The 16,523-nt window shown below is 42.5% G+C and overlaps 1 protein-coding gene across 1 annotated transcript in view; it reads left to right on the forward strand.

Annotated features, from left to right (window-relative positions):
• The first annotated feature begins 7,974 nt into the window (after window positions 1-7,974).
• The window catches only part of ralgds.L (ral guanine nucleotide dissociation stimulator L homeolog), a 76,460-nt gene continuing 67,911 nt past the window's right edge, over window positions 7,975-16,523 (forward strand). The window contains exon 1 of the mRNA XM_041572418.1: window positions 7,975-8,965. Coding sequence (XP_041428352.1) covers window positions 8,945-8,965 — 21 coding nt within the window. The 5' untranslated portion in view covers window positions 7,975-8,944. The remainder of the gene's footprint in view (window positions 8,966-16,523) is intronic.

Below are 16,523 nucleotides of genomic sequence, written 5' to 3' on the forward strand. Positions count from 1 at the left end.
CGTCCTCATTTTACTTATCTCTAAACACATATGAAGGAATTATATGCTTTTTTTTATATTTGTCATGGCAGTACTTTGTGGTATTGGAGTCTGTATGTGTTATCTCATCTGTGCAAATGATTATTCGTCAGTAGATGCCTCTCCAGCACTCAGAGGGTTAATTAAACTCCTGACCACTGTTTTCTCTTTGATAAAATTATTCATCCGATCCTTGTTTTCACTGGGTTCATAGATATGTGTCATTGGCTGTTTCTATTCTCTGCACTGCTGGTTCTGACTCCTGAAACATAGGAGCAAAAGCCGTCAGGATTAGTAGACCTGCAGGGGAACTGGTGTGTGCTACATCAGTTCCCAACTCTAGAAACAAAGATCAGAAAGCAAACGCTGCTCTCAGTTGTGATGTGCTGGCGCCTGGCTGGTCTGATACCCGCAGGAACTAATGGGTTTATCTGCGGGTAGGGTTGCCACCTTTTCTGGAAAAAAATACCGGCCTTCTTATATATTTATCTTTTTCCCCATTAATAACATTGGGATCAACCATCATTTTTACCCTAACCCTAGTTGCCACCTGGCCATTATTTCACCGGCCTGGCCTGTAAAAATGATGCTTGATAGCAATGTTATTAATAGGAAAAAATGGCAAAAATATAGGAAGGCCAGTATTTTTTTGCAGAAAAGGTGGCAACCCTACCTGCAGGTCAGACGGGTTCAGGCCGACTTCAACACACAATTTGATTCTCAGTACAGACCTGCCCATTTTGTAGTATCCAGTGGTGTAACTAGATGTTACTGGGCCCCAAAGCAAACTATTTTTCAGGCCCCCAAAATGTCTAGAGGTTGACCAACTTTAATTGAAATTGTATACAAATTAGGGCGTTGTTGGGCCCCTATACCTCCTAGGTCCCCTTGCAGCCACAGGGTCTGCTTCCTCTGTAGTTACACCCCTAGTAGTATCCCTTACCTGAGCTGGAAGAGTCTCTTGGAACCTAGATAGGTCAGATCTAGTAACTGGTAGGCTGTACTCTTTAATAGGTCATTGACAAATTGATTATGGCTATTGATCCAAGTAGCCTACTGATAGTATTAGTGGGACTATAAATCCCAGGCATACTACTGCCCAGAAGTAGGGAACTAAATGAACAGACTCAGGGACTAGAAAGGTATCCCTGGGTTCCCCTTGGGATAGGGTTGCCACCTGGCCGTTATTTTACAGGCCTGTCTGGTAAAAATGTTGCATGATGCCAATGTTATTTATCGGGAAAAAACATAAAAATATAGGAAGGTTGGTATTTTTTTCCAGAAAAGGTGGCAACCCTACCTTGGGATAAGGCCTGAAAGCCAAGAGCTCCTCTTTATAAGCTGCTCTGTTCTCATTGCTTACACTGCAGGGATAAGTGCTGAACATTGTTGGTGCTGTGAGTAAATGCCTAACCACCATATTGTACTTTTTTGCATTATTCTGTTAAACTCCTTTGTGGATCTTGTTTAATAAATCTGTTCTTGTCATCCATTTACTGTGTAGTTCAACAAAACTCTTCCTCCGGTACATTTGGCAGCCCCAGTTAGTCCCATTTTACTATAGCCTTACATACTGATTAACCAGGCAGTGTCATACAATAAACAATGCAAAACCAAATATGCTAACTACCACAACAATTCACACCTCTCTATTGTCTGTTTCTCTGTGTAATGAAAATAAATGTAAGGTAAATCCTGCTTTAAACAATATATAATATAAATAAAGGCTAATAATTATAATAATACTGTAACGATAATATTATTATAGAGCATCCATGGGATGCATTATACATAGCAGCCACGTGGTGGCACTATGGTCCATCATTACTGAAAAACAAAAGAAAATGCACTGCTGTGAGCAAAATAATGTGATTTTTGTGTCCAATCTCCTCATTCAGAGCTGAACAAAAGTAAACTTGTTCCCTTCTTTTGTCTTTCAGGATATGGGAAGGATTGTCAGTCACATGGAATTCCGGCACAAACACGGTGGCAACCCTGGTTGCTAAGGAACAGGCTGGGGATCACTGCCAAGGATACTCTCAACCAGCATCTCTTTAGTAGAAGCTCTGAATTCTCCTTGTTCTGGGTCAGTTCGACCAGAATCTGTGGCTTGCTCTGTTCTGAGGATAGCAAGTAGTCACTGTAGCATGTAACTATACCTAGTTATATATTTCATATTAATCCTCATTTTCAGGACCCTCATCCCCAGAGCACCCAGAGTCAGGTCCGGACTGAGAATTAAAATAGGCCCTGGCATTTCAGGTACACAGAGGCCCAATCAGCCCACAGAGAGGCCCAAACAGACCCCACCAGCCTACTAAATACTGACTTTCTATGGCATCTTATAGCAGCCCCTCTGGCATTTGCCACAGATTGCCAGTCCGGGCCTGCCCAGAGTATTAGCACAGTGCCCACATGGACCTTCTTGGCACTGGGCCCAGCAATAATTTTGGTATCACTTTTTTGTGTATTTCTAGGTGTGACATTTAATATGGCCATGGCAGAATAAGCAGTATGGCAACGCCCACACTACACAGATATTACTAAACATTTACAAGGAATAGGAGTGAAAGTCAACTGTGAGTATACATAGGGTATGTTTTCACTTTAAACAACAGCCCCAGGGACCCAGGGGAATGATGAGTCCTTTCCATGCGGCTGAAGACTGAGCTGATACAGTCTGACAGCTAAAAGGTCATTAGATCTCCCACTCTGCATTGTCTCGCTTCTTGCCAAGTCCTATTTGTGGCCCCCACAGCTCCCAGGCCTTCTTAAATAGGCCAGCATGCCACCCTGCCTGATCTTTGTACAGGGGTGAGCAGCTATGTATTTGAATCTGGAGACATGAGTTGTACTGGGTTAGACAGTATAGTATGAGGGTATAGCTTATTGTGTGCCCAGAACATTCCTTCTCTGTATAGTTGTATTTATACATATGGGATGAGGAGGTGACATATTGATTCCCTTAGACAGTACAGTATGAGGGTATAGCTTATTGTGTGACCAGAACATTCCTTCTCTGTATATTTGTATTTATACATATGGGAGGAGGGAGGTGACATATTGATTCCCTTAGACAGTACAGTATGAGGGTATAGCTTATTGTGTGACCAGAACATTCCATCTCTGTATATTTGTATTTATACATATGGGATGAGGTGCCATATTGATTCCCTTAGACAGTACAGTATGAGGGTATAGCTTATTGTGTGCCCAGAACATTCCTTCTCTGTATATTTGTATTTATACATATGGGAGGAGGTGCCATATTGATTTCCTTAGATAGTACAGTATGAGAGTATAGCTTATTTGTACTGATATATCTATATGGGAGGGAGCCGACATATGTTTTCTCTTCGGGCATGTAGGTAAGTGAAAGCAGAAGTTTTACCAGACATTTAGGCTGCTCCGCCTCTGGAGTAGCTTGGGGTAGCCCTAAAGCGCACTAATTTAGGTCACGATTACGTTTGCACTTTCATTGTCTTATCCCCTCCCCCCTAGAGTGATTCCACCCTCACTGTGGGAATGATTGCAATTAAGGGAACTGTAATTGCAATCAATGTTATGTTTCAGCTCAGCAAAGGTATTTTTGGCTGTTGGGGAATTAAAAAAAGAGAGAAAATCCTCCACCCCCCTCAGTTCGTTCCCTCCTCCATCTCTTCTCTTTGAGGACTCTGTAGAGCAATCACAATAGCCCAGAGGAAGGAGCACAGAGAGTAACAGTTAATCTAGCCGTCGCCATGGGAACGGCTCCAGAGACTGCGCGTGGTATAGCAATGGGGCTTCCAGCTTCTGATTCAGCCAGTCCAAGGATGGGCCACGTGACTGAGCCCTCCCACGTTTGACTCTTAGCAAGATATCCCACAGGTTCTGATCCTGATGGATTTACCTTTCCAAGACCCTTTATTACTCCATTAGCCAGACAATAGGTGTCCTTTAAATTTGATTATCAGACTTCCCCTTTCATGAGAGTCACTTGTATACACTGCACAGTGCAGAGCTCATTTGTGTACAGTGTAATCATAGCATATTAACCTCTTCTTGATTACCCACTGTGTGTGCATGGATGTATATGTATTGTACCATCAGTTACATATATCCCTTTATTAAATGGTGCTTAGTGATGTCATCACTTATTATAAGGGATGCACATAATACCAGATTCAATTAAATCCAAATTGAAAAGGCAAAATTAAGTCTGAACCATAAAATCAAATGAATTTAGGTCACATGATCAAGGAAATTACAACAATTTTCCTATGCAGTTTTGCATATGCAAATTAGGATTGGGATTCGATATACTTGTGTCACAGGACTAATCAACTTGAAATGATGATGAGTATAGGATTCATTATTTGTAATATAGTTTAAAAGGGTAGTTTAAAGGGCTCCTCCACCCAACCACAGATCTGGGCCCACCGGAGCTGCCACCTCATGGGACCCCCAACCCTGTTGTGACCCTCCTTGCCCCAGTCATGAGCTCCTCCACCCAATCCCACCACGTACCTTTTTACAAAAAACACAATTTGTTCTTACGCTCAGCCGTGCAGGGGTTAATTCCTCAATGCTTCGATCCTCAGCAAAGGATTACTGCAATCCTATGTAGACTCAAAATTCTGCAGTATAGAGGAGAGCGCTCAAATAGCAGTTACTGCTAGAAAAGTATTTTATTGACTACAAATCACATGACATGTTTCCGGCTTAGCCCTTCTGAGAAAGGGCTAAGCCCGAAACATGTCATGTTATTTGTAGTCAATAAAATACTTTTCTAGCAGTAACGTACCTTTTTACCTTTGGCAGCCGCAATGAAAGGAGCAAGGGGAGTGCCCACAGTTCTCAGTGGGGGTCAGGCCTGGGTAGCGGTGGGGCCCACCAGATTTTTTCCAGTGTCCCGCCAGCCCAGTCTGACCCTGTGGCACTTGAATATACAGCCCATTAGGGCACCTGTTATATTACAATGAGTTATATCATTGAGTTACTCAAAGGAAAACTATACCCGTCAAACAATGTAGGGCTACCTATAATTTCAAACAATGTAGGTCTCTATAAAAAGATATTGCTTAAAATAGCTCATGTGTAAAACCTGCTTCATGTAAATAAACCATTTCCATAATAATATACTTTTTAGTAGTAAGTGCCATTGGGTAATCATAAATAGAACATTTCCATTTTAAAATGAGCGAATTAAGAGACAGAGTTCTGTCTTTTGCTTCCACATTTCTTCCTGTTACAGTTAGAGCTGCAGTATTTCTGGTCAGGTGATCTCTGGGGCAGCACACAGACCATCATGAAATGATGGTTCAAGGCAAGAGATGTAAAAGGGCAATATTTACTTTATATATTCCAGTTTGATAAGATTATTTAATATGCAACTTAATTTGATATAAACTGTTACTTAAATATTCATTTTGGGGGTAAAGTTTTCCTTTAATATAATTCTGCCAAAATAGCCATATATATGTGTGTATTTATATATAGATATTAAGCAGAAGCAGCAGGAAGGCCATATGCAGCTGACTATATTTAGCAGTCTGACCTAACACTACTAGTCATGTAATATTCATGGGGTTTCTCTCTATTTCCCAGACTCTCTCTGCTCATATCTCATATATAAATGATTGCACAGAGGGAGATTATTTCTCCTTACCAATTGCTGCAGTTTCCATGGATACACAGAGGGGCCTTACAATGGTTTCCCCAAATGCTATAGGTTCTTCTTGGATTTCCAAACATCTGTCAACCAAGCGTGGTCTGTTCTTGCACATCCATCCAGTTAGACCAAAGGTGCCTAATATCAGCCTTCGGGGGCCCTTGGGAGAGCATCAATAACTCACGCTTTGTGACAGGTGCTGTGCTATTGAGAGAGCTGCTTGTGGTCAGATAGGGGAGGTACCAACCATTGAACCAGCTTTTAGAAAGTCTATTTTTACAAATCCTAGGTGGCAGTTTAGGTAATGTGGCATGGGTGGACCCTGGCCCTGTTAGGCCCCACAACCATGGGCATTTTAGGGGGGTTATAAGTGGCTGATGGTGGTGCTGGGGGAGTAGTAATAGGAGTATTAACAGTGGGCTCTGGGTAAACCAATCCGACACTGGGCACAGGACCTCTGTTCTCCTGCTGAATGGGCGATGCAAGTAAATGCCACTGGTGTGCCTCCACACTGTAAGTGTATCCCCTTAATCCTCACACAAAGTATCTAATCATATAAAGCCCACCCAGCCCTCTGCTTATTCGATTAGCCATGATTGCAATAGCAAAAAAATCCGTGTGTGATTCAGCAGGCACATTCGGAACCCCCTCCTTAGGTTTCCAGCCATTACTCAGCTTAAACTGAGCTGCACGGCTAATGGCACTGAGCATCTGTCAGACTTTTCTGCACCCCCGTGGGAATTCTTATCCTGTGCTTCTCCTCTCTGTGTGGGGGGTGTAGCTATAGAGAAAGCAGATTATGTGACTGCTGGGGACCCAGAAATTATAGGCAGCCCAGGGGGCACTGGCGAAGAAGCAGTTTTTATTGTGTTTTTATTTGAAATACTTAATCCTTACGTTTAGGTGGCCATAAAATGATTTTTCTATAGGACCCGGTAACTTCTAGTTTAGAAATTGTTGCTTGGATTTGTCCATTTGTTGGGTGCTGGGTAACAAGAGAAATGGCTCACACAGCATCCTCAATCCTCAAGCAGGTAACCATACAAGGGAAGGATTCTTGGTATGGTCTATCTTGGCAGAGGTGGCCATAGAAGCTCCAACAAGTGTTCCTCCAGAAATGTCTTGCAAGGCACTGCCCCCTCCCAGAATCCTCAACCAGTTAGCCATAGAGGTAATGGGTTTTGTGTATGATCTTGGAAGAGGTAGCCATGGTGAGTAACTCTGATAAGTGTTTCACACCTAGCTTTCTCCCAGAATCTTGCACTAATAGGCCATAGAAGTAATGAATTCTGAGTATGGTCTATCTTGGAAGAGGTGGGCATAGTGAGTATCTCCAGCAAGCTCTCCACACTTAGCTTCCTCCCAAAATCTTGCACCAATGGGCCATAGGTGTAAAGGATTCTTTCTACAGTCTATCTTGGACCAGCAAGTGTGCCACATCTAGCTTCCTTCAAGAATCCTGCACCAAGGAGCTATACAAGTGGTATGGTCTATCTGTTCATAAGTAGCCATTGTAATTAACTCCAAAAAGTAGAGTATGAAGGCCAGCAGTGGGGAGCTGTGTGGATCCTTCCTTATCTATGGTGTGCCCAAGATACCCCTGATATATATACCAGTGTACCTTTTTCTGGAGGCAGCTGTACATCTATGGCTGGGGAAATTGCACCAGGCACAGTCTAGGATTAGACCTTAAGCACAATATTCAGTTTGGTACATAATGACACTGAGCCTTATTACACCTATGGGATCAAGACATTTTACAACATCAGAAACCTTTTTTCCCTGTTGAATTCTAATAAAGAGCCATATACCTCCTTGTGGGTTCTATGAATGAGCCCTGTAATACCCAGCAGGTTTGGGACTGAGCTGTATTTAACCTTGAGGGTTCCTTAGGGGGTCTGTATTATGCCTGGAACATTCTTGGGTTGAAGCCATAGTATAGGTTGATATTTTAGCAGGATGAATATTATATATATAAACACACACATTATTGATTATTAGCCAGTTACTTATACTATACACAGACGAGGTTCTTTGCTCAGTAATTGGCACTCCAGGCATATATGCAGGCTCTTTACTCTCCCCAGGGGCCCCTTGGTATTTGTACCCATGGTATTGCTTGTAAAAGGGTGGGGGAGAGTTTCTCCCTTAAACAGAGTGATTTCTGGATGGAGGAGGGAGTATATTAGGATATTGAATACTGCCAATTAAAGGAGACACTCCCTTGTGCCTGCCCTTTTTCCCCTCTTGCCTTTGCAGTGTGTGCTGAGCCATAAAATCTCATTTATATATCTGCGCCTACCTATATATCCACAACTGGACACAATGCTGCTCATGGGGCTCTGCTGCTAGGCTCATTGATTGCATTGTAAGGTGCGATTTACAGGACATGCACTGCTATGTGTCTCTGCCATTGGGTTTCTGCAGATGTTATTGGTTTCTCTCCAGCTTCCCCCCTCCTTCCTCCTGCTTCTCCCCTCCCTGCTTACATGGATTTTGTAGTTGCACAGCAATGTGCCTGCCTGTGACCTAAACACTTGGATTCTTTCCCTGTCGCTGTCCGTCACAATCCCACCAAGAGCCTGTAACTGAGACAGCAGCCCCATTTAGAACCCAGACCCCTCTGTTACTCGGCACAAATTACATGGATGATCCTTTACCCATAGATCACAGAGGTCATTTGTGAATTGGAGATGGCTGGCCAGTTGTATCTAGCCCCCCTCCCATCCTCCTTAAGGTGATACAAGGACAGCTGAGTCCATCAGCACCAGCTCTACTGGAGGCCACACAATGGAGAAGATGGCAGAGTTATCACTGAGCCCTTTAATCACTGCTTCTTTCTAATGAGTGGATTTGGTTCCTGCTGATGCTGCTGGTGCTTCTCTCTCTATAGCAGAGTCTCCTGTTGGTTCCTCCTACTCCCCCAGGTTCCATGTTCTCTTCTTTTCCGGATTTGTGGATGGTGCCTTCTGTCATGCCCGTTCCTCAGCACTGGCTGTGGATATGCATTTGAATAGCCGGCGTGCTAGTGCTTGGAATCTGCCATTGCCACCTGCTAGCGTTTGTGTGGTCCCCCAGCATTCAAAGAAATTAGCCCTTCAGCATCCAGTGTCGGAATGGAACTCAGGCCGACGGAACACCCTATGGAGTATTTGCTGCTGGGAGAAGCCTGTTAGTGAAACGTGCAGGGATTAAAGATTGAGGACGCCAGCTTCTGGCACCCACCAGTACAGGATCATTTCTCAGGGTGCAGAGAGGGATGTTGCACACAGTATAATGATGATGATTGATACTCAGGTAAGATCCATTGTATATCTACAAATACCAAAACTGGTCAGGTTTCCCTTTGTTGTAGGAATGAGCTGTATCTTTGCTTTGCAGAACTGCTTGGTGCCATATATATACTGTATATATCCTTATTCTATAGGTGTATCTCATCTGCTTATGTTTCCCGTCTGTCTTTCTGTCTTATCTATGTGTCTATCTATAAATCCCTCTGTATTTATAGATCTATCTATCATCATCTGTCCATCCATCTATCTGTCCATGTATGCATATTTCTCTCTCTCACTCTCTATATATAGAGACTGTCTATTTGTCTATCTAGCCATATCTCTGCCTATTTGTATTTATAGGGCTGTCTATTATCTGTCTCTCTATCTGCTTATGTGAGTATATAGTTCTACATGTCTATAGCTATCTATCTGTATGTCAGTCTGTGTCTGTCCCTCCATCTGTCTGTATCTTTGCATCTGTCTGATCTATCTCTCCATCTGGCTATTTGTGTCATTCTATCAGTCTTTCCAACCTCCCTCTCTGTTAACTATTTATAACTTTGCCCCACCGGCTACAGTGCATCTGTAATTCCCAGCGTTTTCCCAGCTCGCAGGAATGCTGGGAATTTTACTGCTATAACAGCTGTGGTGCAGCAGGTTTTCTGGGAGTTCCAGGGTGTTCAACCATAGGCCTAGTGCCTGTTAGTGACCCCTATACTGATTTCAATGGCGGCAACAATCTTGTCTACAGTGCTTACAATCTCTTTTTGTAATTTAAAACAGTGTTCTATATATAGAGAGCGAAAGAAAAGGTGGCAGTCTGTACCCCAGGTGCATCACAGAAATAGACTTTTTATGTTTTGGTCCCTGCTCTGATGTCATAGCGTGACTTCATTATTTCAGTGTATCCTGGCAGGCGTTAAACCTTATAAGTGACTCTGTTATGGATGATGGATGGTGCACCTGTGTTTGGAGGCAGTTACTTATGCTACGTGCTAAAAAGTAGCTTTCCTCCTGAATGCCAATAAAACTAAGTGCGTAGAACGTGTTCTTACATAATAACACACACCCCCTCCCCGTCAGTCTGTGCCAAGTCTGCCATTGATCGTCAGCTCCATTTATCCCTAAGCGCTGTAATCACAATGTACACTATATACTGGATGAACTGCTGCCTAGAAGTATTTGGCACAGTGTTACCTGTCTCAGTGGGGCAGAGCTATTTGGGAAGTGTGGGAGGGGTTTGGAGGGGCAGTATGATGCAAGGCTTATGGGAACTAAATAAAAAATATGTATAAAATCTGCACTTATGAACAATATTATATAAAACAAATAATTAATTCGTTAGGTTATGGGAACTAACCCATCCCAGTATCTCACCTATGTATTGGTTCCTTATTATGCCCACTCGCTAGAAATATTGCCCCCTATAAAACTAGACACATGTTGCATACCCATACCCAACCCAAAAGCCATGTATCCATGTATTGCACCCCATACAAGGAGCACTTGCACCTGTTAGATTTCCAGAAAAGCAGAGTTTGTAGTTGCACCTTGTTTGTACATCTTAATGATGCTCCATCTAGGGGACACCCAAATACCACATACCCCTTATGAATACATTGCATGCTGAAAGTGCAAAGAGTTGTCTCTTTTGGGTGTTCTTTACTCTCGTTTTGCAATTAGTAAATGTGTCCTATTGTAGCTGGTTTGAAAGGGGCAGGGCCATTTTTAGGCTTCTGTAACGGAAGCTTCAGGGTCAAAGGTGAGTAACAGATCCGGTTCCACCTGCTGTTGTATGTCATGGCATTTGCCTTCTGTTGGACTGTCTAAACAGTGAATCATTTATAGACACTGTAAAGGTGATCTTTAAACTGTAACTCTTCAGCAACTCCCAGCACCTGAGAGATGACCCCATATATAGTGCTTGTATTCCAAAAAAGGGTTTATCTTTATACACAGAGAGTACAGCATGGCCATTTATATAAATGAACCGGGAAGTGCTGCACTGTAACCTAGAGAAGCTTTCATAGACTGAAGCTAAGACAGCTTAGCAGAAGCAGAGCAAACAAAACTACCATATTCATAGAATCCACATCCCCTGCATGCCACATGGTAGAAGAGCATGATTTAAGAGCAAATACACATTTTAATGGAATAAAAAAGGCCAAGCGACATAATATATTTATTAAATACCATCAGAAGCAATTGCATCCTTCCCTTTTTTATCACCCCCATTTCTGAAAAGTCTACAGAAGGCATAATAGAAATTCAGATTAGATCATCGGCCTTGTGCGCCAGAGCCTACGCCGCTGTCTTTCCAGGCACGTTTCCCTTGAATGTGTCGTAACGCCTTAGTGTTTGTGCCCATTTCAGTACAGCACAAAGCTCAGTTATTCTGAGAGTGTTAGAGAGTACGGGGGAGATGAATGCCTGCAGCTGTCAGCTGGAACTGTCGTTTTGAGGGTTGCACAGCAGGTGGCGCCAAAATATTGAAAACTGAATGGAAAGGCCTAAGATAGTTCCCAGCAGCTTTCCCCCTGGCAGCTTGGACTCCCTAGAATATAAATGCACATATACATGCCTGGTGCCCATTGTAATCATACCTTAGGGGCATATGAAACAAGTGCCAACTGGCTGGTATTTTCCTACTCTGGCCTATCAAAATGATGCTTGATGCCAATGTTATTAATAGAGGAAAAGAATTACAGTGATGGGAAGGGATTCTGTATTTAATAGTATTGGGCACACATTAGTCCACTGTCTAGGCAGCAGTCCTTTCTTGCTTTGTGGCAGGCATTTCTAGTCTTTGATTTGTGCGTGAAAGCTAGAAAAGAAGAAAGCTATGTAAGGCAGAGCCAACAAAACCACTGCACTTTTGAAACAAGTAAAAAATAGGTTCCCTTTTACTAATGTCCCTTTCATAGATGTCTATAATACAAAAAAAAGGAGAGGGGTATCCAAAAAGCAAATTAACATACAAGCATGCTGCCATTTTTTTCATTGATAATGTGACCACAAGAGGGCGGTAGAGGCTTTGCAGTAGGTTTACTCTCCTGAGCAATTATGGCTGCCCCCACCAATCTGAATAAACACAAATATACTGACTTATATGTATAATAGCAGTGGCGTAACTAGATGTTACTGGGCCCAACAGCAGATTCATTTTAGGGGCCCCCAACATATTCAGAGATTGTCCTGTTTTACAAATATTTGTTAAAATTGATCATTATTTGGGCCTCGTGGGGCCCCCTATACGTCCTGGGCCCCCCTGCAGCCGCAGGGTCTGCTTCCTCTGTAGTTACGCCCCTGTATAATAGACAAATAAATTGGATAATTATTGTATTAAAAAATATATATTTTCCCTTAAAAGATAGGTATTGTCAAGCCTAAAGCAAGAATGGGACAGCAATCTATTTATAGGGGAAGGTCACATTAACTTTTAGTTAGCTATAGACAATCCCATTCTAAACAACTTTTCAGTTGGTTTTTATTATTTTCTTTCATTTTAGCCTTCCTTTTCTGGCCTATTCCAGCCTACAACTAAAAATTAAATCTGGTTTTCAGGATGAGGGAGTCACTGACCCCAGCAACCAGTAAATATATTGGCTGCAAGATCTCTGTTTATTGTCTCTTTTATTTCCCTTACCATGTCTACTAAGGCAATATATCCCTAGCAACCACTTGAATGACACCCTAAGAAATGAAAACTGTTTAAGGCAAAAAGAGATTATTTCCTATCTTGCTTTTATATTTATTTTTCTAAAAGATCTTTTGATTTCCAATACAAAAGAAGTGATATTTGATTCCCCGAAACATTTGTATGACGCACATAAACGCTGTCAGCTGCATGATTTTTATTCCCTTTTCCTGCCTGTTCGGGCAATTGAAGGGTTAATTTCTCCCAGCGTCAAGTTACAGCTCTGATGGGAAAGGTCTTGGCTCTGCAGAAAGTAGGTCACAAGTTAGAAAGGGCTTGTTGGAGCAATAGAAAGAGCTTCTTCTTCTTGTCTGCAAAATGTATTCCTTTACTCAGAGTTTTGAGACACGGACTCAATCATTAAAGAGAAATCAACTCAGCTGTGCCCTGAAACAATGTGCAATGATTAAAAAATTAGTAAAATGCATGAAAAAATTGTAATATAAACTAAATGTAGTCATAATGTCCTGTCTTGCTTTACTGCAGCTGAGATTCTAGCCATCTGAATAACAAAGCATTCTGTCCCAGTTGCTGCACAGATCCTATCTGATCCCCACTGTATGCAGCAGTCCTGTCCTGCTTTATGGCACCTGAGATTCTAGCTATCTGTATAACAGAGCATTCTGTCCCAGTGGCTGCACAGATCCTATCTGATCCCCATTGTAAGCAGCAGTCCTGCCCTGCTTTATGGCACCTGAGATTCTAGCCATCTGTATAACAGAGCATTCTGTCTCAGTGGCTGCACAGATCCTATCTGATCCCCATTGTAAGCAGCAGTCCTGTCCTGCTTTATGGCAGCTGAGATTCTAGCCATCTGTATAACAGAGCATTCTGTCTCAGTGGCTGCACAGATCCTATCTGATCCCCATTGTAAGCAGCAGTCCTGTCCTGCTTTATGGCAGCTGAGATTCTAGCTATCTGTATAACAGAGCATTCTGTCCCAGTTGCTGCACAGATCCTATCTGATCCCCACTGTATGCAGCAGTCCTGCCCTGCTTTATGGCACCTGAGATTCTAGCCATCTGTATAACAGAGCATTCTGTCTCAGTGGCTGCACAGATCCTATCTGATCCCCATTGGAAGCAGCAGTCCTGCCCTGCTTTATGGCAGCTGAGATTCTAACTATCTGTATAACAGAGCATTTATTATATAATAAATGAATTATTCTTAATTATGTGTACCCCCACCCGCCCGCCCTCTGCTCACTAGTGGGAGACAGTTTCACCCCAAACATTCATTTTTTCTTATCTCCTGTGGATAAATCAAGCTCTTCCCCTGATCTGTAGCTCAAAAAAATTGTTAAAAGAGTACAATTCATTTCACTCCTTTATCCTTGTTATATCAAAGGAACACCTCCCCTTCGAATCCCTATGGACTGGTCCTTCCTGTTATTGTGAGGCAGGAAGTGAAATGAATAAATCAGCGCCAAATATAAAAGGAGGGGGGGGGCAGAGTAGCTAAATCTCTTCATAGAGAGAATTAAAGTGCAAGCATTATATTTGTAACTGACCTTGCTTTTCTGCTTTCATATTTCACTCTTCAAAGCAAAGGGGAAACTTTCACCTTTCTGCAAGATGTTTTCACATCAGAGAGATTTAATTAACATAAGGATGCAAAGACTTGTGTGCAATGTCAGAGCTTCAACTGGAACAGGGGTTACCAATAACAGATTGAAAAGAAATTAGTTTTAGAATAGGCTAAATAAATGGGTTTTCCTTGCATACATATGGACAGACAAGACCCGTGAGTGATGTCAGCATACCTCAATCCACATGAACGATAACAGCAGTGTCACTTGAGTGTAGTTTCCTCTCCCAGTGTTATTGTTGGTGCCTAACCTTGTCCTTTTGCCTCTTCTTGTGCGTTTTGTGGTGCCTGTCGCCACAACTTTCCCGTGCAATGCGGCGGATGCAGAGTTTCCTGAGAGGTGGGAGAGTCAAGGGAGACAGTTAAGTTATTTATTGTATGTGCGTCCTGCTACATTTTTATTTTTACCAAAGGAAACTGTCAGATATCAAGTCCATAGATCAGGAAGGATCTGTCACAAACAAGGCCCAAATTTGTACAGTTCACCTAAGATGGTTTTAGTAGGGGGTGCAAATAAGGGCAACTGCACAGAGACCTGCAGAGCAACAGGGAAAGTCTGAGATAGAATGATAAGATGGAGACAGTAGGACAATATGCAGCCTGTAGGGTAAGATAGAAATAGTAGGGCAAGACAGAGATAGTAGGACAATATGGAGTCTGTAGGGCAAAACTGAGACAGCAGGACAATATGGAGACAGTGCAACAAGATGGAAACAGTAGGACAGTATGGAGACTGTAGGGTAAGTTGGTGACAATATGGAGACAGTATAGCAAGATGGAAACAGTAGGACAATATGGAGACAGTAGGGCAAGATGGTGACAATATATAGACAGTAAAGCAAGATGGAAACAGTAGGACAGTATGGAGTCTGTAGGTGTTTTCATTTCTTTAATGCACAGCAAATCATATTGATACCAAGGAAAATAAAAGGTCAGGTTATGGTTTGTCCTATAATCACTGTTGTGAGGTGTAAGCGACTGGTAACAATAAATGTGGAAAGAGTGAAGAGGTAAAAGGACAGCCAAGAATAGAACATCCCATGATGACTGAGTGTGATTACCTGGTGTAGCCAAAATATGTACAAAGCGTAAGTGGAATGTGAATGTTACAGATCAGTAATAAAGCTGAATGGGTTCTGGCCAAACCTAGTTACACAACTTCCTAACTCTGCCTCCAAGACTGATCATGTGCCTGTATGATCTCATAAGTGTGTAGGTTCTGATGTATTATATTTGACCCACCCATACACAGCCAAACCATTCATCTGCTCTATAGAGGACACGTGGTATGCAAAGAATTTCTGCCCTTGGATGCACAGCAGAAAGATCAGGTCACAGGAATGGTGACGTGAGTCTCAGGTACATTGATGATGTTCCCCACACCCTTAGTATTAGCTGAGGCTCAAGGCAGTTGTATTCTATTGTAAGTGTCTTTTTTTGTAACAATGCCAGTCATAAATAGCAATCTGAGGGAGGAAGAGACATCCAACTGCAGCCTGAGGCTTTTCCAGCCAGAGGGGCCATTACTTTTAATTGTTCTTTTAAGTGACAGTGTCCTTTATACTGTACACCTTGTACTTTGTCTGGACAGGCCTTTAAGGACTATCGGGTATCAAATGACCTAACAGAGGTCATTTTTTATATCTTTATATGGCAGAGATCCTCTGATCTCCATTGTAAGTAGCAGTCCTGCCCTGCTTTATTGCTGAGAAAATTCTATGTGATATCCATTGTAAGCAGCAGTCCTGCCCTGCCTTATGGCTGAGATTCTAGCTATCCTTATACCAGAGCATTTAACTTTTTTCTATACAGCTGCCAGGATTCTTTGCTCCCTATTTCGTAACCTCCCCTGATGTTGGAGAACTACAACTTCCACCATGACCCTTGATTTCACATTGGAGGATGGTGAGAGTTGTAGGCATCTGGTCCTATGGCTGTTAGGGGTGCTAGGAGTGGTAGGGCTGGGGCAGGTAGTTTACAGTCACAAGTCACGTTCCCTTGCTGACTAGTCAGGTGCTTGGAGTGTTTATTTGGTTGTCAGGTTAAGTGTTTCCAAGTGTGTTTCTCACTGCTCCTGGGCAAGGGCTGAGTCAGTAAGACACGTGTACGTTAAGGAATCCCAGCTATTTCCATTCTTACCAAGCTTATGCCAACTGGGAGGATTGCTAGCAATGCCGTGATATTTCCTAACGCAGCAGGAGACTGAAGTAGACAGCCAGGGTGATGGTTGGAGCCCCCTCTCCTTCTATTGGCACAGTATTTTATTGTAAGCACCACTTACAATAAAAGGACATTA

Source organism: Xenopus laevis, chromosome 8L, assembly GCF_017654675.1.
Source record: "Xenopus laevis strain J_2021 chromosome 8L, Xenopus_laevis_v10.1, whole genome shotgun sequence".
Taxonomy (NCBI): domain Eukaryota; kingdom Metazoa; phylum Chordata; class Amphibia; order Anura; family Pipidae; genus Xenopus; species Xenopus laevis.